General features: G+C 34.8%; 1 protein-coding gene across 2 annotated transcripts in view; it reads left to right on the top strand.

Annotated features, from left to right (window-relative positions):
- The window catches only part of FNDC3A (fibronectin type III domain containing 3A), a 158,558-nt gene extending 131,850 nt beyond the window's left edge, over nucleotides 1-26,708 (top strand). For both annotated transcript variants that reach the window (XM_040622764.1, XM_008706865.2), the window contains 12 exons: nucleotides 5,614-5,752; nucleotides 6,413-6,481; nucleotides 7,512-7,630; nucleotides 9,160-9,265; nucleotides 9,353-9,528; nucleotides 11,438-11,551; nucleotides 12,270-12,419; nucleotides 12,521-12,804; nucleotides 12,904-13,116; nucleotides 15,663-15,829; nucleotides 17,034-17,161; nucleotides 24,203-26,708. In XM_040622764.1, coding sequence (XP_040478698.1) covers nucleotides 5,614-5,752; nucleotides 6,413-6,481; nucleotides 7,512-7,630; nucleotides 9,160-9,265; nucleotides 9,353-9,528; nucleotides 11,438-11,551; nucleotides 12,270-12,419; nucleotides 12,521-12,804; nucleotides 12,904-13,116; nucleotides 15,663-15,829; nucleotides 17,034-17,161; nucleotides 24,203-24,517 — 1,980 coding nt within the window. In that variant the 3' untranslated portion in view covers nucleotides 24,518-26,708. The remainder of the gene's footprint in view (nucleotides 1-5,613; nucleotides 5,753-6,412; nucleotides 6,482-7,511; nucleotides 7,631-9,159; nucleotides 9,266-9,352; nucleotides 9,529-11,437; nucleotides 11,552-12,269; nucleotides 12,420-12,520; nucleotides 12,805-12,903; nucleotides 13,117-15,662; nucleotides 15,830-17,033; nucleotides 17,162-24,202) is intronic.
- The last annotated feature ends 734 nt before the right edge of the window (nucleotides 26,709-27,442 follow it).

Here is a 27,442-nt window from a genome sequence, read left to right as displayed (position 1 = left end):
CTGATTTAGGACCCCCTTCAGGCTGGCTTACAGATCCTTTTGAAATGTGTTCCCCATCATTCTTTGGGCCTTTCCTTTCTGGTACATGATATTCCAGTCTCATCTTGTGCTTTCCTTTCTTCAGCCTTGGGATTGGTTGTTTCTCAAAGCGCCTGGGTCTTTTTAGTGGACAGTGGTATTTAGAAACCAAAATCTGGGAGATAAGTGTATTTACTGCTGTAACAGGTTTGCTACTTCTGGACACCCTCTCAGTGGACAGAGCTATGAACTATATGTATGTATGTATTTTATGTGTGTGTGCACACACAAAATTTATATGCACAAACATATTTACATCTGTATTTATATATATGTATATATATATATATATATATATTTTTTTTTTTTTTTTAAACCATGAGGTTACACCACATACCTGCAATTTCAATCCAATACCACAGGTTAATTCTAATTTTCTCCTTTTTCTTATTTCTAGCTCCCTTCGTCATCAGCAAGAAAGTTTGCCCCAGTTATATTCATTATATTTGGTTTATGGAACAAATTCCTGCCCTCCCATAAATTTCTATTCAGGGTGCTTGAGTTCCTACTAGACAAATGCTTCTGTCTCCAGCCAAACCACCTATCCCCTAGCACAGATACTTGCCTTGTTTAGCCCACCTGTTGGCCTTTACACTGAATTATTTCAGGTGTAAAGCAGAGAGATTGTACATATCATTTATTGCTTGCTTGAGGCATGGAGACTATACATATCATTCTTGCTCACTTGAAGCAGTAGCAGGCTTTGAAAATTCATCTACTAGGGAGATTCCTGAAATTCTGTATCTCTCTTAGTATAGCATCAGGGATATACATTGCTATTTGGAGACAGTGCTTGAATTAATCAATATACCAGTTAATATAAGCCAGCCTACATTTTTTTGTACAGAAGTTTTTCTAAAAATACAAGATGCTTATTAGTTGATAATTCAACATTGGAATTTTACTCTCAGTGCTTGTTTAAGCAAATCATTTCAAATAAATGATAGAAGCCACTGTAAATTGTTTTCACTATTAAAAAGCAAAGATAAATTTTATTCCTTGAGAACCTTAGAAAATTTTTAATGAGAGATTTGATTATGGAGAGCATAATAATTATATTTATTATGCTTTGTCTTATATATTAGCTTCATTTTTAAAACTTATAACACTGAGTGATTTTAGTTTCCAAATAGAGTTTTCATATTTACAAGATATATAAAATACCTAAGAAGTAAGTACATTCATTCAGTTTTCCTCTTATGATGATGTTGGATTGTATTTTGCTTCAGAAATGATTATTGTTAGGATTAGTCAGTAATGATTAGAAAATGATTAACAACATTTTCTAAGGGGAAAATATTAAGGTCTTTATAATTTGGTAAATGTATTAAAATTCTTAGAATTCTGTCATGTAACACCATGGTGTTTTTGCCACATAGAGACAAAAATGTTATATACACATATAGGAATTAAATTTCTCATGATCCACTATTATAAAAAATTACAAATTTTTATTTAAAATTTCTCACTGTGACAGTCACATTCAAATTGCAGGGTATACAGTCAGAATCTCCAAGGAGACAGTAGGCTTTTAAAAAAGTACCCCCAAGTAACTAGAGAGGGGATAGGAAAACAATATGTCTCTAAACAACCTCTTAACAAATCACTGGCTTATAGGAAGAGATTATATGCAGGCTTATTAAATAATAAATTTAAATAGTGATAAGAACCTAGAGTAGTAGTTCCCCAAGTGTGATCATCAGACCATTCTATCAGCATCACCTGGGAACTTGGGAGAAATGTAAATTTTCTGGCCCCCTCAGTTCTGCTGGATCAAAAGTTCCAGGATAAGGCCTAGCAGTCTGTGTTTCTGCAGACTCTCCAAGTGATTCTCATGCTTGCTGAAATTTGAGAACCACTGATCTGTACGAGGAAAAAAATATTAGGAAATAGAAAATGATGACTGTGTGAAGTCTTGTAGAAACTCAGACATTTTGATTCTGCCTTGTGCTGGGTGCCAACTGAGAGGCTTTTGAATCATTAAATCCTATTACTGTCTCAGTCTTTCTTTTCTAGTTTGACATTGCGGGGCTCCTCTTTCAAGCAAACCATGTCAAAATAAAGTCTTAACACTAAAGAAATCTTAGAATACTAAGCAAAAGCAGCAAAATATTGTAATCCAGAAAGCAATGACTAGATAGTATATTACTGTTTGTAAAGAACAAACAATAAGGATATGATTAACATAAAATTCTAATATGATCAGCTTCACCAAATGCCAGAGTTCTAGTTTCTACACTACAGACAATCCTAGGACACTCAAAATACTAAAACAAAATTGGAACAATGAAAAAATTTAAAGGATAAAAGAAAAATGAAAATAAAAATTTAAAGCATAAGAAAGCAGCCAGAATTCTTAAAATCATTTAAAATTCAGAATGGTTAACAAGCATACAGTGCTGATTCCATCAAATGGTTCGTTGGAAGCTGGGTTAAGACCTATTGTCCAAATTTAAAATGATAATAATTATTATTAATTATATTTCTTACTATTATTGAAGGCTTCAGAGGCTAGTAGCAGCCATTCCCTATGACTCTGGGCCACTAGGACACTGATGTCTTATTTCCTAAAGTTCCTGAAAAATAGTTTTTCAAGCATCAAGGCTTCTAAAGATCAAGTTCTGAGTACCTTGAGCTGAGAACCATTAAATACTTTCACTGCAGCTTGTTACTTATTTTTGTGGTCTTTTTACAGGTGGAGAGAAATCAGTCAATTAGTATCTGGATCCATCAACTTCTCCGATCTTCCATTTTTGAAATTCACTTATACACTTACATGTCAGCATCAGTGACAGTACATAAACATGTTCCCTTCCTCCTCCTCATCTTGTCCAGTGTCACGATGTCTTCCTTTCTCCTTTGCCCTATTCTAAGTGTGCCCAAGTTTAGTCCTAAGTTCTTATGTCCCTTTTCTCCCTTGGATACATCATCTCGTTGCCTTCTATCAGTTGTCATTTTTGTTCTAAAGAATACTAAATCTCTTCTGTGCTGTTATCAGGCTATTCTCTTACCATCTAATTACCTTCTGAGTTCTATTTTATACCTAGATTAATCTTTCTGAAATACAGCTTTCCCTCTAAAAAAAAAAACAATTTCCTTAGTTTCACATAAGATTTTTTTATATTCTGACTCATTTCATTTTTAAAATGCACTGCCTTTTACTCCTTAAACTGGCTGTCTCACCAGATTGATTACTTATTCTTCCCTGAGGAGAGCTCACTATTTACTCTTCACTTCTGCTCTATAACCAGGGCTTTCTGTTCTCTCTCTTACCCAAGCTTGCCCTTTTACTGCTCTTGCCCATGAAGACCCCATATCACTTCTATTCCCCTTTTCAAAAACCTTTGTGGACCATTTTATGCCTTAGTAATCTTTCTTCTGTTACCTAAATCTTTTGATACACATCTTGCCTGTCTTCTGCATAAAGATTCTAAACTTGTTGAAGATAAGAGTGCACCACACCTGGAGTTCCTAGCACAGTGCTCCCTCTGCGGTGACTGAATGAATGTTTTTGATTATTTGTAAAATTTGAGGGTGGGGAGATAACCATATGGCTTTATAACCTTTAATACCTTTATGGGTAACTAAAGCTAAAGGAGGCAGTGCCAAAATATATAGTCTTAAAAATATAATTAGTAGATCTTTCTGGTTTTTAGGGAGTCTGTTCTTTAATAGTTTCTTCTAATTTTAGGTTTAAGTAAACACTGTGTACCACATTGAGAAGTGTTTTGACCCTCTTTGTAGTCTGTTTGTAAAGCTGCAAATAAAATCCATTGTAGTGCATGGGAGGACTGAGGAAGGCTGAACAAAACTGAACAATTGAAAAAAAAACTGAACAATCAAACTGAATTTTACTGAGTTCTCATGGACTACATGAGTTGTTTGGGGGTAGATTTATTTAGATCCTTGTCTATATTATCATGTCATATCATAATGGATCTTATCTGTGAGTCATCCATTCATCCAATATTTTTTGAGCATCTATTCTATAATAAAGCACTGTTCTAAATACTAAGAATACAGCAGTAATCAAAACAATATTCTAGTTGGGACTAGACAATAAACAAGGAAATAGCAGATGGTGATAAGTGCTATGTGGATTAATCAAATTAGGGTGAGGTGATAGATGACTGGGTAGTCAAGGAAGTGTTTTTGGAAATGACATTTAAATCTGAATAACGAGAAGGAGTTAGCATGTCAAGAGCAGAAAGAACATTTCAGATGGGAAATAACTGCTAATGCAAAAGACCGTCAAGTGGAGGTAGTCAGGGGTGAAATCACATAGGGTATTGTAGGCCATAGGGAATTTAGATTTTATTTTGAGTAAAATGAGAAGCTGTTGGAAGGTTCTATGCTAAGAAGTAAAAAAGTCCCTTTGGCAGTTGTGTAGAAAATAGGGTTGAGAGAAGGAATTGAAGCTAGGAAACTAGTTAGTAGTATATTGTAGTCATTCAGAAAAGATAGAGTAAAAGAAGCCTTGACTAAGGTGGTAGTAGTAGCAGAAAACAGAAAAGTGGAGGTAGAGTTGACAGGATTTGGTAATAGATTTAAGTTGTAGGTTTAGAGAAGGAAGAATCAAGGGTGTTTCTTAGGTTTTTTACTTGAGCAACTAGGTAGATGGTGGTACTTTTCACCGATGAGGAAGAGAGCAAAGATGAAGCAGGTTTAGAAAAGAGAAAATCATATTAAATTGGACATTTGACTTCAGGAGCTTTAAGTTCAGTATAAGAGATAAGGTAAAAATATATATATGAATTTCTAAAGTCATATATAAAAATACCTAGATATGAATTATGTTTATTGCTGTGCAACTTAATAGCTTGAAAAAACAAGCATTTATTTTCTCACAGGTCTGTGGGTCAGAAATTCAGGACCAGCTTACCTGGGTAGTTCTCATACAGGGTTTATATGAGGTTGCAGTCAAGATGCCAGCTAGGGCTACAGTCATCTGAAGGCTTGACTGGGACTGGAGGATTTGCTCCCAGGTTCACTCAAGTGGTTGTTAGCCTTCAGTTCCTCTCGGACTATTGGTCAGAAGCTTCAGTTCCTTACCAGATGGGTTTCTCTGTAGGGAAGCTACACACTCTCATTTCTGTTACATTGTATTGGAAGCAAGTTATTAAGAACAATTCAAAGGGAAGAGGAATTAGCCTTTATCTAAATAAAGGAAATTCAAAGAATTTGTGGACATCTTTTTAAAACCCAAAGAATAGTAAAAGAATAGGTAAATCAAGCCCAAAGCCTATCAAGTATTATCAGATTATAGCTTATTCCTGTGATGACTCTTGGTTAGTGCCAAAATGTTAGACTTAAACTTGTATTCCCAGAACTGACTCTAAAAGGGGATTATACCTAAATATTCTCCATATATGCTAAGTCCCTGTTGAAGACAAGCAATCTCACATAAACAAACCATCACAGTCTGAAAACTTTATCATTTGAGCTTATTTATCTCTCATCATTTTGTTCATTAAGTCTTTGTCATTTAGGTGTCAAATATTAATTTTTTATGTCTTTGGTTATTTTATGTCACAGGTTATTGCTTACAATTCAGAAGGTAAAAGTAATCCAAGTGAAATAGTAGAATTTACTACGTGCCCTGATAAACCAGGAGTACCTGTGAAGCCTTCAGTTAAAGGAAAGATACATTCACACAGTTTTAAAATAACTTGGGGTAAGAAATGCATATTTGTACATCATTATTTTTGTATTTAATTTAAATGATTTGAATATTAAGATAATTCTTAGGATAGTTAGGTAAATTTGTTAGCTCAAGCAAGTTCAATAGGAAATGTGAGAATCATTCATTGTTTGAGGATCTTTTTTGTGGAAAACTTTGGACTCACACAAATACAGAGTTCATATTTGATATAGGAAGAACTTGGGATAAAAACTCTGAGCAGAGATATAGCACTGCATGAAATGAATGATTACTGAAATTATAGCTAAAGTCACCTAGGTCGTCCTAGCTTTCATGAGAAATGAAAATCACTTATTCACTTAAACATTTGTTGGGGTGCCTGGCTGGCTCAGTCAGAAGAGCATGCAACTCTTGATTTCTCAGGGTCGTGAATTCAAGCCCCACATTGGGTGCGGAGATTGCTTACATAAATAAAACTTGAAAAAAAATAATAAAACACATTTACTGAACATCTGTTTATACACTACTTAATGCAAAATCAGTAATCAAATGCTCATATTAATTAAAAAAGCATTGCAGGTGATTCTCTTTATTTTTTTAACAATCTTAGGTTTGGTATTCTGTTTATTAGGATCTCTGTCATAGTTTAATTGTATGTACTTTGCCTAATACCACTTTTACTTCTTTGGATAGACCCACCAAAAGACAATGGAGGTGCAACCATTAATAAATATGTAGTGGAGATGGCAGAAGGTTCTAATGGTAAGAATAACTATTAAAAATTAATAGATTTAGGGATGCCTGGGTGGCTCGGTCAGGTAAGCATCTGCCTTTAGCTCAGGTCATGATTCCCGGGTCCTGGGATCGAGTCCTGCATTGGGCTCCTTGCTCAGCAGGGAGCCTGCTTCTCCCTCTCCCTCTGCCTGCCGCTCCCCCTGCTTGTGAACCCTCTCTCTGACAAATAAATAAAATCTTTTAAAAAAAGAAATTAATAGATTTATACCAATCTGCCTCTGCTCTTCCATGACTTTACATTTTATACGATCTCTTTTCTTTCACTTTTCATTTTTTTTCCTTTGTTTATAGCAGTTAGTATTTTGCCTCTTATGATCCACTTTAAGTTACAGTCTCTAGAAATACAGTGAATCAAATGTAAGACTGCTGTACACCTATATAATTAAATTTACATTTTATTTCCTTTCTCATTTGTTTGCATTGCTCAGTTCCAGTATATCTAAAGTCTTCTGAAGGTTTATTCAGTTAGATTTTTAACCAGACACATCAGAGAAAAATTATCTTGTAAAATTTAACTTACATTATACTAGTTTTAGTAATATTCTCTGCACCTCATGAACTTTATTTTTGAATCGCACATTTAACAGTCTTTATTTCTATGCAATGAACTGTTTCCTGCAAAATAATAAGAATGTCTTTTAATTAAGGCTAAACTTCCTATGGTATTGGTTCCTTTCTACTCTTTGTGTGTTATAATGTTATTACTAGACCAGTAAACACATTTAAAATGCTTAATTAAAAGCAAATTATGAACGTAAGCCAAAGTTTGTACAGAGTTACAGAGATACTTCATTTCAACAAAGCCTACAGATTTGTCTAGGAAACTGTAACATAAAGAAAATCAGATCATCTCCAGGAAGCTCGAAGCAAGCTTAAATTATTTCTGACAAATTACGTAAACACTTACTTAGCGAAGCTAGGATACCTGCCATGTCCGTGATACCAGAACGTTAAACATTACCTTGTAGCTGATTGAACATAATTCTTCACCTTACAGGAAACAAATGGGATATGATATACAGTGGAGCCACTAGAGAACATCTTTGTGATCGACTGAATCCAGGTTGTTTCTATCGTTTACGAGTTTACTGCATCAGCGATGGAGGACAGAGTGCGGTAATACTTACATGTAGATTTTTTTTCAAGTTTGGGTCAAATAAGATGGGATCACCAGATGCCACCTCAAAATCTGAAATGTATCCAAAGTAATTTCTGTAACCCAGATGATTAATTTTATATTGACCAGAATTTCTGGTCTGGTTGGTGTTTAGCTTTAGAAAAGCAAATATACAAAAATGTTGCAGAAAAATTTATAAATTTTAGGATGATGTTCAATACCCATACCTAACAGAAATAGAAATAATTGTAGACTGATTGATTGCTTCATAAATTATGTGTATCAGGACAAACCATAAAATATCATTTACTGTTTAAACACAGATTCTAATAAATTGCAGAAAAGTTGGTAGTTATTATTAGAGACCCACTAACCAAAATGCACTCAGTGTGCTATTGATTATATATGAGATATTTGTAATGTTCTGGAGAGGTATGTTTTTTAATAGGAGTGGGTTTTTTGTTTTGTTTTGTTTTGTTTTGTTTTGTTAATGAATTTAACCAAGGATAGGTTCGTGGAGCATTAAGAACTGTTATTTTCAAATAGAACTTAATGTAATAATGTTACCTTCTTTTTTTTGAAGGTAGCTTTTTAAAAAATGAATTTATAAGTATTGTACTGAAAATATGAGTATTAAAAAACTGAGTGCAAGTCCTGCCCACAGACTTGGGATCCAATTGCTTCATTTTCTCTAATAAAATCTTCCTGGTAAAACAAATCCACCGCCCCCCAAAAAAGCCTCTAATTTTCTAATTCAGCATTATAACATTCTATATAGGATACCTTTCTGAATAAGGTGATGATCAAATATTTTATTTATACTTGGGAAGAATAGTAATTAATTAATACAGTGCAGATAAGGAATATGGCACTGTGTGTCAGTATTTTTAAGAGAAGTCTTTTAAAAGAAAACTTAATGTATTTTTTTAAATAAACTAAAATAATACCAAATACCTGGACATACCAAATACTTGGAAAAGGTTACCTGATTTTTGAATTATTTTTAGGAGGAAAGGAAAAAGGAAAGATTATATATACATATTAGTATTTAGGTTAAAAATACAATATACAGTAAAGTAACCGAAGTATAGTCTAAATCTCCTGAAAACATGGCAAACAGTGTTTACAGAATGTTAAAGCATCCTTCCTTAGAAGAGATTTGTGGATCCATTTGGACAGGATCAAAAGTAATGTCCATTAGGATGTATTGAAGGTTGTTTTGTTGTTGTTGTTGTTGTTGTTGTTTAATTATGAAAGACAAAAAGGAAGAGTTTTTTGGTTTTTTTTCTGGTAACTTTCTTTGTATATAATAGTCACATAGTGTGTGTTTTTGTCTATAAAATTAGAGTTTTAATGATTTAATTGGGTTTTTATTTTATTTAGAACTTTAACTTCTTTTCAGTTGAAAGTCAAGTAGAATTTTAAATTACTAGTGCAGTCTTTGTGTTCATGTTATTGGCCTTTAACAAAAGCAATCTGATTATTTGGTTGGGACATTTTCGTTTTGTTATTGCTTTTGTTTTGGCAGGTATCTGAATCTTTACTTGTGCAGACTCCAGCTGTGCCTCCTGGCCCATGCCTCCCTCCCAGATTACAGGGTAGACCCAAAGCAAAAGAAATACAGTTACGATGGGGTAATTTCCATTTTGGTAATAAATTTTAATTAAATGAGTACTAAATATATTCCTTTTGTTAAACTACATAAATCTTTCCACCTTTAGGACCCCCTCTGGTCGATGGTGGATCACCCATTTTCTGCTATGGTGTGGAAATGTCTCCTGTAGAAAAAGATGAACCGAGAGAAGTTTACCAAGGTTCTGAAGTAGAATGTACAGTGAGCAACCTTCTTCCTGGAAAGACTTACAGCTTCAGACTACACGCAGCTAACAAAATGGGGGTAGGAAGACTGCTGATTGAATTATAATCACAGTGGTATTTCATATAACATATATAATGCACCCATTAGTTAGCCATTTTGCTTTCAACATGTGATTCCAGAGTTTACAGTTTACAGTTGTTTTTTGTTTTGGTGTTTTGCATTTTTTAAGATTTATTTATTTTAGAGAGAGAAAACGCAGGGGAAGGGGCAGAGGGAGAGAGAGCGAGCAGGGGAGGGCCGAGGGAGAAGGACAAGGAGAGCATGCTGAGCACGGAGCTCCATCCCAGGACTCTGAGATCATGACCTGAGCTGAAATCAAGAGTCGGCCGTTTAACCATCTGAGCCACCCAGGTGCCCCCAGATTTTACAGTTTTTAATAAGTCTATATCAATAAATAAGAGGTCAATGTATACGATAACTTAATTGCTCTAGAATCTCAATATTTTCAAACCCCACTTATATAATTTGTGACACTTTGGACTTCAGCTGGGCTGAAGTTTGCCTTTCAGGTGGTGCTAGTAGGTTTTACTTAGTAAGTTTAAGAGTAGAAATAAGACCATAAGATGAAATACTTAGAGTAATTAAGTTTTTTGAGATTGGTTACATGCAGCATTTACTTTCAGTTGGCTACTAATTGTAATCCATTTTTTACCTAAGGAAAAAAAACTCATTATTTTAAGCATTTCTGATTTTATGAGACTTTTTAAAAAGTATTATCTATGTATCTGTACATCTCCATAAAATGGACAAAATAGGTGATATCTCCATTTTACAGCTGAGAAGGCTAGGGCTCAGAAACGCTAAATATCTTGCCCACAGTCACACAAATAAGAAGTGACAGAGATAAGCCACAGACTCAGGGTTGTCAGACTCCAGAGCCAAAGCCCTTTCCACTCAACCAGGACATACCTCATCTCTGCATTAAAGCAGGTTCTCTAAGGACAAAGCAGTAGTTTCTTGCCTCAATTGAGTAACATTCTGTTTCCGTATTCTGTAATTGCAGTTTCACAAAACTAAAGTGACAAGTCTCTCATCTCCCATTATTTCATGTTTTAGTGAACTGTACTATTTTTAGTCCCATTCTCCAATTGAGTTCAGTATCTGTATCTGTAAACTTATTTATAAAATTTATGTCAGTACTTTGTTGGCAGTTCTAACATAAGTCATTGTTTCCTGTCTGAAGTCATCCTCTTGTGAGCCTCACAAGGTTGCAAAACTCTGGGATAGCATCTTTAATACTAGTGTTCTTAATCTGTATTTCAGGATTCTGATAGTTTGTCAAAATCATCTTGTCAAAATCATCTTAAATAAATATTTGCTTTCTGCATTTCCAGAGAATATACATTTTAGACTCTTTTTAAAACTATTCTAAATTTTGAGGCCCCTGGGTGACTCAGTTGGTTAAGCATCTGCCTTCGGCTCAGGTCATGATCCCAGGCCCCACATTGGGCTCCCTGCTCAGCGGAGAACTTGCTTCTTCCTCTCCCTCTGCTATTCCCCCTGCTATGCTAAATCACTCGCTCTCTGTCAAATAAATAAAATCTTTAAAAAAAAAAATTCTAAATAGAATTTATGCCTACCATCTCCCATATCTTTAATTGGCATCCTTGCCTCCACTCATATAATTTCTTCTGACTTATTCCACACACCTAATTCCCTAATACCCTGCCCTTCTTACAGAAACAGTTCATGAAGGAAAAAGGAGCAAGAGAGGGAAACACAGTAAATATTAAAACTTAAAAACACCCCACAGTGACTTCCATGATCATTAAATCTTTTTACTTTCTGTGACTGCTTTTAGAGTTATATTACGACCAGTTAGTCTTGAAGGAGAGGGATAATGCACTTATTTATGTGTGAATATTTATGGAGAGCTGTGCAATCAGTGGGTAAAAAATGAAAACACTGGCTATATTTGTTTTTCTAGTTTGGACCATTTTCAGAAAAATGTGATATTACTACAGCCCCTGGACCACCAGATCAATGCAAGCCTCCTCAAGTTACATGCAGATCTGCAACTTGCGCACAAGTAAATTGGGAGGTATCGTAATTCCCATTGACTTTAAATGATTAGAATAGTTCATATAAAAGAATAGAGATGCTCTTCATTTCATCTCCTAAATTATGCAAACAATAAGTCCTAGTGAAATCATGTGGTAAAAAGTGAATTTTTTTTCTCTTCAGAGCATTTAAGTGAGGTATATTTGCATTACAAGTATGTAGTTTCTTGTTCATGATGTTCTTTGTATTTTTTTCAAAGACTTTGTCTCATTACTGAGATATTTAGCTGCTGGTGAGATTAATGTTCAGAACAAACATTCGTAGGAATCAGTATAATACTGTTTCTCTTATATTTATTATCTCCACTGTGTTTATTGTGCATAGTAATAATCAGTAATGATAATTGCATTTTCAGTTTCCTTTGAAATTTAACAAAGAAAATGTCCTTACATGATTTAACATTTATATTACTTAATAGAATTACTTTGGAGATTAACCTTAAAATTCTCTTTCTGAAGTGATTCAGTCATATTTTTAGTCCTAATTGAAAACAAAGTTATATATTTTGACCAGTCTTACATTCAGGTGACGTTAATGAATAAAAATGTAATATTGAACACTTTTAATTCTACTTAAACATTTTAAAAGAAATTCAAAAGCAGTTCGGTTTTTGATATGCTCAGGTAAAGAACATTTTTGCCCAAAAACCACTTAATCAATGTCAAGACTTAAGACCTTTTCCTTTTCTTAATTTAAAGGTCCCTTTGAGTAATGGAACTGATGTCACTGAATATCGATTGGAGTGGGGAGGCGTGGAAGGAAGTATGCAGATGTGTTACTGTGGGCCTGGTCTCAGTTATGAATTAAAAGGACTTTCACCAGCAACTACCTATTATTGCAGAGTCCAGGTAAGGGTGGTCAGGGCCTTGTTACTCTAGCCAGAGTTTTGTGTTCTGTGAGCATTTTGATGGTCCTGTTTTGTTTATTTATGGGCTCTGTTAATTTGTAGGCTCTGAGTATTGTGGGTGCAGGCCCTTTCAGTGAAGTAGTAGCCTGTGTGACTCCACCATCAGTTCCTGCTATTGTGACTTGTCTTCAAGAAATAAATGATGATGATATAGAAAATCCCCATTATTCACCTTCTACATGCCTTGCAATAAGCTGGGAAAAGCCTTGTGACCATGGTTCGGAAATCCTTGCCTACAGCATAGACTTGGGAGATAAACAGCCCTTGGCAGTGGGAAAGGTTACAAGCTATATTATAGACAATTTGCAACCAGATACAACATACAGGTACACTCTACAGACTATGTTAATTTTTGCTTAAACCAGAGAGAAACTTTAAATAGAACAATTATAACTAGATTTTTTTTTTCTTAATGTGGCACTTAGAATACGAATTCAAGCCTTGAATAGCCTTGGAGCTGGTCCTTTCAGCCACATGATAAAATTAAAAACTAAGCCCCTCCCTCCTGATCCGCCTCGTCTGGAATGTGTTGCCTTCAGCCACCAAAACCTTAAGCTGAAATGGGGAGAAGGAACCCCAAAAACACTGTCAACAGATTCTATTCAGTACCACCTTCAGATGGAGGATAAGAATGGAAGGTAGGTGTTCTTAATTGCTTCTTTATATAGTTTCTTAAATCTTAAGTATATAAATTTTAATAAACAGTAGAAGTAAATAAAATAAGTTTTCAAAAATAAGGTTAGAATTCTGATAAGAAATAATTTTTAATGTGCTATTTTCAAAATATCAGAAGATACAGTCACAATTTCCTGTTTATAACTTGTGAGTGGGATGCCAAGAGAAAAATTAAGTGGGCTGTTCTTTGGCTCTTTTCTCTAACCCATTTAGTCTCTTCATGCAAATAAAGAAACATAATCTTTGCTACAACAAAGTTCTTCAACCCCTGTTTCCAGCAGAGGCAGTTTTGTCAGTAGATAATTGATTGGCTTAAAGCCTCTGAGATCCTTGAGGATAGGGATTATGTCTCACTTTCCTCCACACCCCTGTCACAGGGCCCTCCCGCCTGCTAAGTAAATACAGTTCAGTTCCTCACTGTCAGATCTTGGTTAGTCTCTGATTATTAGCTAGTCCCCTTGCTACTCAGGTTCCTGTCTTTGCTGCCATCTTTTACATTTTCATTAGATCCATGCCATATATTATCCCACAAAATCGTTTTTAATTACAAATCAAAATATGTGTAGTATAAATTATTCAAATGCAAATCTGAGGCTGTTTATTGACATTATAGCCTATGTAAACAATGCATATATGCTCCAGAGGTGTTACTCTTCTAATATTTTAAGAATTTGAATTTTACTTTTCTACTTTTTATTCAGCTTATGAGAAACAACTTATCTCATGGATTCAGCATGCTAGTAGCAGTTTTTCCCAAGGTTTTCCCACTTTGTTTTTTGTTTTGTGTATCTTAGCCAAATATTCAATAATGGAATATTCATGGTACTTGCATATAAGTACTCTCAGAAATACTTACACATTTAAAATAACATACAGAATTAAACATACTGTATCACCAATAAGAGCATTATGCAGAGCAAACAATATTGATCATTTTCTGAAATCTGTGCCTCTATGAATATTAGCCTTTGTTCTTGGCAGAATTTTATGTTCACTTTGTGAAGCCTTATCTCTAGAAGGAAGTTCTTTGCCTTGCTACAGATTTTTGGTATAGCCATTTACCTTGAATCTGTATTATTTATTATCATTGGGTGAATTAATTCTGTAAGTTATTTTCATCCCCTTTGTAGCATTTACATTTGGGGTAATGCAAGATGGTTTACTAGAAATGGGTCTAATTCGTGTCAGATTGAAATGTAATAGAATAAAGATTCCATTAAATATAGATTATATTAATAGGCTAGAACATTAAGCTTAATTAATATTTACCTATCATATAGAGAATTGTAAGGTATGCTGTGGAAAATAAAGAAATTAAAACCTTTTATGATATTGTAGGTTTACTATGTAAATTTAATAAGTCAGTGTAATAATACCTTTAGTTATACTCTCTCCTTTTTTTCACAACTATTTACATTTGCTGTGGGATAGTTTCTGAATGCTGATGAATGCTATTTCAGCTGTTTCCTGACCACAGATTTTGTCATTGTTCAGCTTTTTCAATAGTGGTTGAAAGGCTTTTTTTCCCCATCCTTTAAAAAAAAAAAGGAGGGGCGCCTGGGTGGCACAGCGGTTAAGCGTTTGCCTTCGGCTCAGGGTGTGATCCCGGCGTTGTGGGATCGAGCCCCACGTCAGGCTCCTCTGCTATGGGCCTGCTTCTTCCTCTCCCACTCCCCCTGCTTGTGTTCCCTCTCTCGCTGGCTGTCTCTATCTCTGTCAAATAAATGAAATCTTTAAAAAAAAAATAAAAAATAAAAAAAATAAAAAAAAAAGGAGATTAAAAAGGTAAGGCTTATCTAATTTCTGCTTCTTGGAAGTACTGTTACTTCAGGTCATTAACTATTTTTTTCATTTTTAACCTGACTACAGTTTTCAGACTATTAGAACTATATGAGCATTCATTCCATTACTCATTCCCCAATTTCCAAAAACTTTATAATAGCCAATCAAAAATATCGGGGAACATTGAACTTATGAATGACATAATATGATGTCAAACTTTCCATCGAACAGTTCAGGTGGATAATTTATGGCAAATTATACATTCTTTCATACTGTTATGTAAATCTCTAGAAAACATCACCAAATCACCTAAAATTATGCCTGGAAATTGAGGGTTCTCTTTTTTATATAACAAATTGTATGCCTAAGACTCTAATGAAAATTGTGGTATTCTGAGTATCTTTAAAAATGTGTGGACATTAAAAGATTGCAGTCAGATACAAAGCTGTACCAGAAGCCTGAAGAGTTACTGTGATTGGACACAAAATTTAGCAATAATTTTTCAGGAAACCATGTCAAATTAGGAAATTTACCAATCCTGTGATTTTCATCATCTGATGAAAAAAATAAAAAGACTTACTTAGAGTGACAAAGCGTTCCTGGCATTAAATTCTAAGAGTAACTTATACTTCTAAATAATATCCCAACTGTACTTTTTTAGTAGTTTTTAAATATTTTTCATAAGGTTGTCAAGGTTTATTTTTAATAAGAGTCATTTCCATTTTAGGTTTGTATCCTTATACAGAGGTCCATGTCATACATACAAAGTACAAAGACTTAATGAGTCAACATCCTATAAATTCTGTATTCAAGCTTGTAATGAAGCAGGGGAAGGTCCTCTCTCCCAGGAATATATTTTTACTACTCCAAAATCTGTCCCAGCTGCCTTGAAAGGTAAGCTATACATCCTTAAGTTATTTTTCTTTAATAATAGATTAATTTTAAGTGCATCTTCACAAATAGCTTTCTATGCTGTCATTACAGTTGATCATCCAGTATGTGTCCAACATTTAATTATAAAAAATTATATAGACAAGCCCACCTACTGAAAGTTTCACTCAATATTAAAGCTGTTTTATCTAGCACATTGATACTCAGACAAGTACTGGATTTTGTCACTAATCTTTTTAATAATCTAACATAAAAATACTAAGTTGAATAGATAATGCTGGTTTTCTAATAGGGTTTTTTGCTGTTTCTGCTATTGTTACTTAAAGAAAAAAATCACAAACTTGTATTGTTTTGAGTTGTTACTGTTTCATTCATTCGGATTTCAGGGAGAAAGCCAGGTTGCCTTTTAAGGAAAACATAAATACATTCTTAGTTAACTTGAATTTTTTAATCAAATTTACACACACATTCACACATTTGTATATACAAATATCTTTAGAATTAATTTTAGAGGGATTCTTATTTTAAGATGACCCTGGCAAGGATTGCACTTTGTGTATTTAGCCAAAATCACTAACATTCCTCATACTGAGGACAAATCACAGAGACTTCTAGTACAATGTCCTGGATCATGTACTTGAATGTGTCATTTGTTAAGCAGATCCACGGTTAGCAGGACTGTTCTTGAATATCTTTCTAATAATGTTGATGGAGTTTTACTGAGTCCTTTTTCTATTCTGTAATCCAGTTTAATGTTTCTTAGCCTTATGAATTTTGCTGATTTTAACCCTTTGTACCCCACCATTGAGTGAAGTAGTTTTACATCAAGCAACAAGGGGTATTTTTCAACTTATTTTTCAATTTGGGAGATTTCTTAAATTACAAAATTTCATATTCTAGGTATGCTCTTAGAATTAATTAATGTTGTTTTAGAACTGACATAACCCCTCTATTGGCTTTTTAACTCAATGAAAACAGTGCTTACCTTGCCAGATCTTTTAGTCAATCTGGCCATTGTAACACCTGTAGATTTTATGGCCTGGAGATAATAAGAGTGAACCATTAACCATGTCTCTGCAAATTTCAAAAATTCAGGTATATAACTGAGTTTTAAAGGTTTGTTGATTTTGATTAAAACAAGTGTCTGTGTGATGTGCCAAGTTAAAAATCAAGTAGAGCAGATTTTATTTGTATTTGTTCTCCACAGCCCCTAAAATAGAGAAAATAAATGATCACATTTGTGAAATTACATGGGAATGTTTACAGCCAATGAAGGGCGATCCAGTTATTTACAGTCTTCAAGTTATGTTGGGAAAAGATTCAGAATTTAAACAGGTATGTGCAAAGGTGTAATTCTGTGGATACTTATTTTTATATTTCTCATTTTTATGTACTTGCAATGCAAGATTTGACTATCTTTATCTTCCTAATTCAAAAACATTTATTTAGTACTTATTGTGTTCCAAAGATTAGTAACTACACAGTATCTCAGGATTCAAAATATTGTAAGTGTGAACTATATATTTAACAGATTATTCATTCATTTGACAAGCATTTATTAAACTATGTCCCAGGCACTGAAAATATATAACACTGAACAAAAAGTTCTTGCCTCTATGGCACCTACAGTCAGTAGAAAAAGATACTAAAAGCAAATAAATACATCACGATATCATATACTGATAAGTATAGCGGAGAATAAATAAAACTGGGTAAAGGGAATATGCAGTCTTGGGAAGAGAGACAGCTAGACAGTGGTGCTGTTTCATACAGGGCAGTCAGGTGACAAACAGAGATCCAAAGGAGGTGAGTATGGGGAGAACAGTGTTCTAAGAAAAGGAAGCAGTGGGTGCAAAGGCCCTGAGGTAGGAGCATGCTTGTTAAATTTAATGAACAAGGAGGCCAGTGTGGGGTTGTGTGAGCAATGGGAAAAACAGTAGATGAAGTCAAGTAGTTAATTGTAAAGAGGATCTATGAGTGGTATGAAGGTCATGTTAAGGCATTATAGGCCACGCTGTGACTTTTTTACTCCATGTAAAATGAGAAACCGGTAGAGGATTTTGACCAGAGTAGTCACAGGATCAGACACAAAGTCATTTTGGCTAGAATGGGACACGGGTAGAAGCAGAGAACATTAAGGAGGCTTTCACAATAATAGTAATGATCATAATTATAATGTAGTGTTATAAATATGATAATAGTCATTATGGAAACCTAGCAGAAGTATCACCTACCTGGCTGAAAAATTTCAAAGATGGCTTTCTGGTAGAGGGTGAATAGCAGTGAGATGAAGTCGGGAGCTACCAGTGTTCACTGTATCTTTTATAAAGAAGTCATTTTAATGCAACTCAAAGCCTACTTTCTATAAGCATTTCATCTCATTCTCCCTTTTTTCTGTCAACCTTCTTGATTTTGAGCACTTTTAAGCTGGGTTATTCTCATTTGAGTATCTTATATTTTCTTTTCCCACTAGGAAATCAGTCATTCATCTGTTTTATTTCAGTCTCATGCTGTTATAGCTATTAATAGTAGAATATTTTTCAATATAGATCTAATTTTTTCTTTCAAGTTTTGTTAAGTATATAAGTGTTATTTCTTAAGTGAAATTACAAAAGGACCCAAGGAGTTAGATTAAATTTGGCATGTGATTGTTTTTCTTTATTAAGCCATCTGCAAATTGACATGATAATCAGATTTAAATATAATTTACAGATAAGCAGGTTTCCTTCCAAGGAGGAAGCAGAATTAATATTTTGAAAATGTAATTGCGTTACATGTTTAAAGGAAATAGGGACCCCACATTTGAGTAGTATATGAATTTTAATAAACATATCACTACATGAAACAGCAATGCTAATTCTAATTTAACTTACAAGCTAAAATTAACCCTATCATCACTTTCACTTAAGATTGTAAGCATGTCGTAAAACTTACAATACTGATTTCCTTAGAACCTCATAGTATATTTGCTCATCTAAATCTCTTAAATGTTTATAAAATTTTACAATTTATTGGCAAGTTGTACTTCAAAAGTTTGAAGATTGTTTTTTTAAGAGTTCGGTTTCATTCATGGAATTTAATATTTTACTTAAAATTTATTTAATACTCACCACACATGTATTAAATACCATGTATAAAAAATTATGGGGGGGGCTACACTATTAATAGGTTACTGTTCTGATTTCAAAAAGTTTGTTTAGAATTTAACAAGCAAGCAGAAATTTTATAATCATGACATTTTATATAGCCAAACAAAAGGTCATAATAAAGATAAAGCCTACTTTATAAAAAAGAATGATTTATTCCAGCTGGACCTTGGAATGTTTTCTAAAAGGAGTGCCATTTAAGTGAGGGCAGGAGGAGGGGTACATGGTGGCACTGGTGAGCTTCGAAGGAGCTGTGAACTCTGAAGTGTGACATGAGTAAGACTCAAGAATGGAGTGTACAGTTAAGTAAGCCAGGTCTTGTTGGTTTGTATTCCATAGCAGTAGGAATGGCTGTTTTTAAGAAGGGATTATTACCTATGAGTTGCTGGTTGAGTTTCCAAACTAGCCTATAAAAACCTGCTTAACCTATAATGTTGCTGGGATTAGGGATCTGGAAACATATTCCCCTGGCAGCAACAAGTACTCATGACTCTGTGCCAAAATGAGAGGGACATAGAAGGGAAAAATAGAAACAGCTTGATTTCTTACTCATGACCCTGGGCCAAAATGAGAGGGACATAGAAGGGAAAAATAGAAACAAATTGATTTCTTTGTATTCTTCCCTTTGTCTCTTTCTGATCAGCTTTGAGAAAATTTTTTGCTGCCTTCTCGCTGCCCCGTGCCCGTTTTTGTAGCACCTCGCCTGAAATTGCCCACATTCTCTAAAATCACACTCTCCCTCCCACTCTTTCCTCCCTGACACATCATAATAACTCCCATATACAAAGTATAGCTGACCTTACTTGCATTAGGAGAAATACTATTTGCATGGGAAAATTCATACCAAAGGTAATTGTCTACTGGTTCTGTAATTCCCTCAGGAATGTATACATTTTAAAAAGCGTGCTTTTTTACCAAAATGGCATTTCAAGTAGTGTAACAGGGTGAAGTAAAAATATTGGGGGACAGTAAAGCCATTTTCAAAGCAGGTCAACCCCATCTGGGAGTCTGTACCTAAGGCACTTCTGTGTCACAGCTCATTATATTGCAAGCACCATAAAAACCAATTCATACTAGCACAATTAAGTGTGAGTCCTCTTAGGGAGAAGCTTGAAGGTAAGCAGGCTTCAGGACTGCTTGATTCAGAAACTCAGTGAAGTCATCAGGGGCTTGATTTTTCTCAATAGTCTTCAGTGATTGCCCTTAGCCATGAGGAACTTTCTCTCCCTCATTCACATTCAGGGAAGAGAAAGCACTTAGATTGTAAAGCCATCCCTGAATCAGTGACTGTTTAGGATTTAAGCCAACCAGAGCAGAGTCTTCCTCTGGTGTTAATAATGAGACAAGCTTCTACAAGTACAAGGATTGGGTAAGGGAGAGTTTGAGCCCCATCAAAAATCAGTACTGTTAGCAGTGTCAGAGAATGCGTACTGGGACAGTGGCTTGTTGGATTCTGTACAACTTTTTTTTTTCTTCTTAAACTTCTGAACTTAGATTCCCAAAAACAGTGCCCCTCTGAGTGGCCTGCAGACCTAATGAACCTGAATGTCTAAGAACAGGACCCATGACTGTTTTCATTCTTTTTTTTAAGTTCTAAGTGGTGCTTATGCACAATATACCTAAGAACTGCTTTAAAATTCCAGTTCACTTATAACTGCCCACTTATAACTGCCTCAGCAATAATAGAGGGGAAAAATGATATAGACAAGAGCCATGTGGCTATTGTTTTCAGGGTTTTTTACTGTTCTCTTCATGTATTGATCACTGTGAAATAAGTGTTTGCAATAGTATATTCATAAATTACAGAAGGATGACCATGCATGCCATATTATATACATATATATGACCATATGTGCCATAATGTATATATTATGTGACAACATATGCCTTGTTATATGTCGTAATGAACAAGTAACTTGTATAATCAAGTGCAAAATAAACCGTAAAGAAAGGTACAAACAAGTCTGCACTTAGTCTAAAAGTAACATATTGCTAAAATCATTCTTATACTAACTGCTATAAATAATACTATGCATATTACTCAGTGTAAAATCAGATTGTGGATGTGAAACATACACAGAAAGTAGAAGTAGTTAAACAGAATTTGTTCCTTTGTAATGACAGCTTCAAAAGTGGTTATCCTTGATAGTAAACATGTTCACTTATCCTTAGAAGATAAAAAAGGACTGTTTTGCATTTTTGTATGAGCACTTGGTAAATTAATCTAGCCAACCAAACAGGTTTCTAGAATGTGTGGATATGGAGAGAGAGAAATAGGTAAGATACTGGTTTCATTTTTATTGGCCCCTATTCTACAGTTGTTATTTTCTTCATGCTGTGACTTTTACAAAACTAAAATAAGGGTGAGGCACCTGGGTGGCTCAGTCAGTTAAGCATGTGCCTTCGGCTCAGGTCATGATCCCAGGGTCCTGGGTTTGAGCCCCGTGTCTAGCTCTCTGCTCAGTGGGGAGTCTGCTTCTTCCTCTCCCTCTGCCACTCCCCCTGCTTGTGCAGGTGCTTTCTCTCTCTCTCTCTCAAATACAATCTTTAAAAAAAAAAACTAAAATAAGGAAAAATACCAATTTATAAAAATCTAAACTTTCTTTAAAAGTTTTCCTGTAAAATTCTGTTGCAGTTGGCATACTATTTGAAAGTTCTTAGCCAGCTAAACATGCACAGACTTCACAAGCTTAAGTTGAGTCTGCATTTCTCCATTAAAATGCAAAGTGAAAAAAAAATAAAATGCAAAAATGAAAACCGTAATCTCTTATCTGCCGTTTTCTTAACTGTAATTAATTGGTATTTGCCATACTCCGCCTATAAATGGATAGTTGATTGATAGCAATATAAAGAGCTGTTTTATTTTTTGTTTTGTTTTAATTCTAAGTCATCTGTGAGCAATAGCTACAAGCCAAAAAATTATGAATTTCTTAGTTTTATTTGCCCTTTTCTGTTTACTAAGATTGCAACAATTTTATCTTGTCAGTATGAAATGGAGAGGTGGATATGGTGTTATTTCTGTCTCAGACCTAACTCACTCTATCTCAACCTTGAGGCTTGTTTTGAATGGCTTCACTTAGATATATGAACATTTTCATAAATTAGCTTTAGCAAGTTTATCTGTTTTCTTCAGTCCTGTATCTACAGTTATCTAAGATGTCTCCCTGTTTAGATATTCTTCCAACATCTGAAACACAAAACTGAAAACTGACCTCATTATCTTCCCTCCCAATCTCTCCTCTCCAAACTCTTCATTTCATCAATGTCATAAATACTAACATCGTTTTGGTCCCCAAGCTTTGAACTCTTGAAAGAATTTTTTTTTTTACCTGCCTACTAACTTAAATAAAAGTCATTTCTAAAAATGATCCATAAAAACTATACCAAAGCCTCATATCCTTGTGCCTTCATACAGCAAGAGCCCCTATCATGCCCAGCTCCCTCAATCCCTCATTCAGCTTTTTTTTTTTTTTTAAGATTTTATTTCTTTGACAGCAAGAGAGGGAACACAAGCAAGGGGAGTGTGAGAGGGAGAAGCAGGCTCCCCGCAGAGCAGGGAGCCCAGCGCAGGGCTCGATCCCAGGACCCTGGGATCATGACCCGAGCCAAAGGCAGACGCTTAATGACTGAGCCACTCAGGCGCCCCCTCATTCAGCTTTATGATCAGAATTCCTCACACACTGTTGTAAATATCACACACCCTGTGGAATTAGACCTGAATTTCCAACTAGTGTTATGAACACATTCCTCCTCTCTGTCAGATCTCTTCACCTATCACCCTCATACCATTTGTTGAGGTTACCATGCCCATTTGGACACAAATGGAAAGTAAAGAAAATTTTAAAGACAAACATCACCTATTAATATCCATATGACAAATACATATTTTCTTTTATTTTTACGATTTTGGGTTCATCGTACATGTACTCTTTCACACTGCTTTCTAATACAGTCTTCTAATTTACTGACATCACTGCTTTTACCATGGTCCAGATGTGAACATTACTACATTCCCACTCCTGTATCGCTTATGGGAATCCTCAGAACTAATGCATATTTACCATTTTTTTGGTGTCATCATAAGCCTTACTTCCTTCAGTAAAAGCTCCTTTATATATTCTCAGCATCCACTGACACACGTTTTGACATATACATAGTCAATAATTCACTAATTTAGTGGCCTTATTATATGCTGGATTCTGAAGACACAAAATGAGACAAAGCTTTTAACCTTGCTCCTTCAGGAGCAAACCAGTATGTAAAAATTTAGATTTACAACACAGATACAATTGAAGCAGCTAAAATTGCTTCAAAGAAGGCTATCCCAGGTTTGGTTGATCTCACTTACAGCCCACCAACTAGCTGAAAGAACTCAGTTGAGCAGTCACTATGAGCCTTAGTTTTCTCATTGATAGAATGAGGGGAGAGACTCATTAACAGAAATTACAGCTTCCATATATTGAACAGTCACCATATGCTGGGCACTGTGTTAAGTCCTTTAACAAGTATTAGTTTATTTCATTCTCATAATTACCATACAACATAACTATTATGCTCATTGAACTAAGGTAATTGGTCTAAGATAACATGGAGTGTGAACTGGCAGAACAGTGCTGGGACCCAGGAGTGACCAGTGCCAGTACATATCCTCTTAATCACTAGCACTCTCTTGAAAATCCGTGGAATTCCATTCTTGTTATTTCCTTTCTAAGGGATGGGCAGAGGAGTTGGGTTTTAAGATGCAGTTCTGTGAGTCTAAGTGATTTCTTTAAAGTTTATAAAATAATTTGCCATAGACAGCTATAGAAAGCTCCCCTTATTCATTCATTCATTGTTTCAGCAGATGTTTGAATTTGTACAAAAACCAGTTTGTATTACAAAGATTTATATATGAGGAAATAGGATTAGACATAGTTTCTCTTTTCATGGAATGGTTTCACAAAAGTTTGACTTCTTGCATTTGAGAAAACCAGGGAAATGCCTGTGGGCTGATTTTGCTTGTTCTGTGAGAATGGATCTCACATCCTCACCTTTCCAATTTCTCCTGCCCTTATACAGCAGATAAGCTCTTTAATGTAAAGGTAGGTATTTTTTAAATGTCATTTAAAAGATAAAAGCAGCGGCACTCACTAGCTTCCATGTCAGAAATAATTCTAAAACTAGCCAGTTGTAAAAATGATTTTCTGCTTGTCCTTCATACACAGTTTTTTTTCCACTGTCTTATTAACAGATTTACAAAGGTCCTGACTCTTCATTCCGGTATTCAAGCCTTCAGCTGAACTGTGAATATCGTTTCCGTGTGTGTGCCATTCGCCAGTGCCAAGACCCTATGGGGCATCAGGACCTAGTAGGTCCCTACAGCACAACAGTGCTCTTCATCTCTCAGAGGACTGACCCACCAGCCAGCACCAATAGAGACACTGTGGAAAGCACAAGGACCCGGCGGGCACTGAGTGACGAGCAGTGTGCCGCCGTCATCCTCGTGCTCTTTGCTTTCTTTTCCATTTTGATTGCCTTTATCATTCAGTACTTTGTAATCAAGTGAAAATATAACTTTATTTTTAATACTGTATTACATTTTATTTTGTCATGTACTAAAATTATTTCTGTATTGCTTTTACAAAAACAGTGGCATTTAGCACTGGCATTGAGACTATAATACATCATTTTTGCCATTTTCAATGCTTATATTAGGTAGAGGCTGGCACCTTATTAGAATGCAAGCCACAGAAATAGCAATTTTTGGTTTTTTGGTTGGGACTTCTTTTCTTTTTTTCTTTTTTTTTTAATATGCCTTCTTGTAAAACAAACTTTCTAAGAGGCAACAATATATAATTGATATTTTGACCAGTCAGCATGAGTGTAACAGTGACAACCTGATCTGTTCTAAAGATAATACCTAGTGAAAAATTCAGAATGATTAAAATTTACACTAACATGCTATAAAAAAGAAAAGTTAAAGTCTGATGCTGTGAAAGCAATCTAGTGCTGTATTTCTACCTCCTCATTTGTCTTAATTATTTGGTAAGTGGGATTATGATGAATAACTGGAGGGGCTTAGCAGATAAAAACTGGATGAAAGAATATGCATGAAAAAAGAAACTTCTTGTTTGATAAATGTGGAGTTCTTCATTACAAGTATATATTCATGAATTCACAGATAAATCACTTAAAGAAAGCACAGACAGTTTACTTGGCCTAAAAATATTTTAATGTTTACTCAAAAAGCACCTCTTCAGGTCTTGAGAACATGGAAAAGAACAGAGGGCTTATAGATACTTTCTAAAAGTAATCATACTCAACTCCAAATTTCAAACCTATTTAATTTGGTTTTTGTGAGCCTCTGAACTATATGTATGTGTATAAGGATGTGCATATACATATATGGCATATATATAAACTATACATACCAAGTGTAGAAATATATATATACACACATTCAACCACACACTCACTCCATCTATCTGGTATAGGCTAATTTTGAAGAACTCCCGTAAGTTTTGCTGCTTCTCCCGTAACTACTGCCATCACCATCAGAATTCATAATCAAACCTAACCTTTTTGTTTGGGGCACCAAATCTGAAGACAAAATTAATTTGCACCAGTAAACTTCAAGCTGCTTTCTTTCTTGAAAAACTAATGTTTAATGTAATGTCTGTCTGGATACTGTTCCAAATGTTGATTGCATGTGGTTAATGTTGCATTAGAGCACTTTGCAATTGCGTAATTCATTAATGTTTTGTGAGCTTGCATTTGTGAATTATTGGATGGTCAGACTGAATTTTGTCAAGTATCACATTGTACATCTTGCATAGATGTCGGTGACTGCCAGTAATAATACAGTTTGTAATGAAACTATCTAAAATTCTTGTTTTATCACATCTGTTATCTGTAAAACACTTGTAACTAGCCTTTTTAATTTATTATTTGAATTTTAGGATAGTGAATCACTAATTTTTAGTTGCTGAGGTTAGCATTTTAGTGATTACTAAGCACTTCTGTCAGTCTTTGAAAAAAGGACATATGTTTTGTGCTTTGAAGATCTCTGAAGAATTTCTCTTATATTAGAATGGGCATGTATTGTAATTGTTTTATGTCAAATGATCTGTGCTGTAGAAAAAACATTAACCTTTGTTCAAAAAAGAAACGGATAAACTTGGCCTTTCCAAGTGGTAAGAATGATCTGTCACTATAATATACTGTATGTTTACATTTTATTTAAATTTAATCTCTTATGTATAGGCTAACTTTCCCCCAAAACAACAGTGATTGCGATTATTTTCTAGAAACTTCTTAAAAGTGCCACATTTGGCAGTACAAATGAGTTTGAGTGTAATAGCCCAGAGATTTCTATATAGTTGAATGTCTAAAATGGTAAAATATGCCACTGTGGCAGTTACAGTGGCTTATGTTTTTCATAGTAACTCAAATGAACTCCTATTTTTGATAGTAAATGTCATTTAATAGTGTACTTGCCATTTGAGCCTCACTGCAAAATCAGTGCAGAGGAGAAAACAATTTTTAATGTAATCTTGATTTTACCTCATATACTGTACATTCCAAAAACTCTAAACTTTTTAAAGATTATAGATACACTACCAAACATATCACCTTAAAATTGTATAAGGTTGAACTTCATACAAATGAAACAATATAATCTCATAAAAATACATAACTATGTAGCAAAAGTATCTTTAAAATCCATGAAAAATAAAAGTTGTATCATTCTTTTTTGAGATATGTTGATTGTATTCCTACACACTCATTATTTGCTACCTCTTTAGAGAATGAAATAAGGTCTCCCTTCTTGCAGTGGGCTTCAAATCTTCAGTAGTAGAGGACCCAGATTCAAGAAGGTAACATCCAGTAGACTAAAGAGTGAGATGAGAAGTTTAATCCTAGTGACTTGATTTTGTGCAATTCTCTAGATATCTTGCTTCCTTCACATGTGTAAAGAATAAGGATGGTTCTGAGGTAAAGTTCTCATTGGAAAGGAAATCTGACCTCCATACCTTTCCTGCATTCACCTATTTCCTAGTACCTTCTTTCTCCCACCTTCAGGGGCCTAGAACCTTCCTGTTACTAGCACTGCTATCTGTCCCCAGGTCTGCCCTCCACCAGGAAGTTCAACCATGTCCACGTACAATACCATGCCAGAAAGTTCAACCCATGCCTGAAAATTCTCACATGTACCAGAAAAGTCAATGTTTCCTCTCACTTACCCCTGCTAAAATTTCCATCCACAGATCTCAAATGGGGATACATTGCCTCTTTGTTGTTGTCATCGTTTTTAAGATTTTATTAGAGCATTGCGGGGGAGGGTCAGAGGGAGAAGGAACATGACCTGAAGCCGAAGGCAGTCACTCAACCAAATGAGCCACCCAGGCGCCCTTTTTTTTTTAAGTTTTTATTTAAATTCCAGTTAGTGTACATTGTAATACTAGTTTCAGGTGTACAACATAGTGATTCA

This window comes from Ursus maritimus, unplaced genomic scaffold, assembly GCF_017311325.1.
Source record: "Ursus maritimus isolate PB19 unplaced genomic scaffold, ASM1731132v1 scaffold_10, whole genome shotgun sequence".
Lineage (NCBI taxonomy): Eukaryota > Metazoa > Chordata > Mammalia > Carnivora > Ursidae > Ursus > Ursus maritimus.
This window is presented reverse-complemented; position numbering and strand designations above follow the sequence as displayed.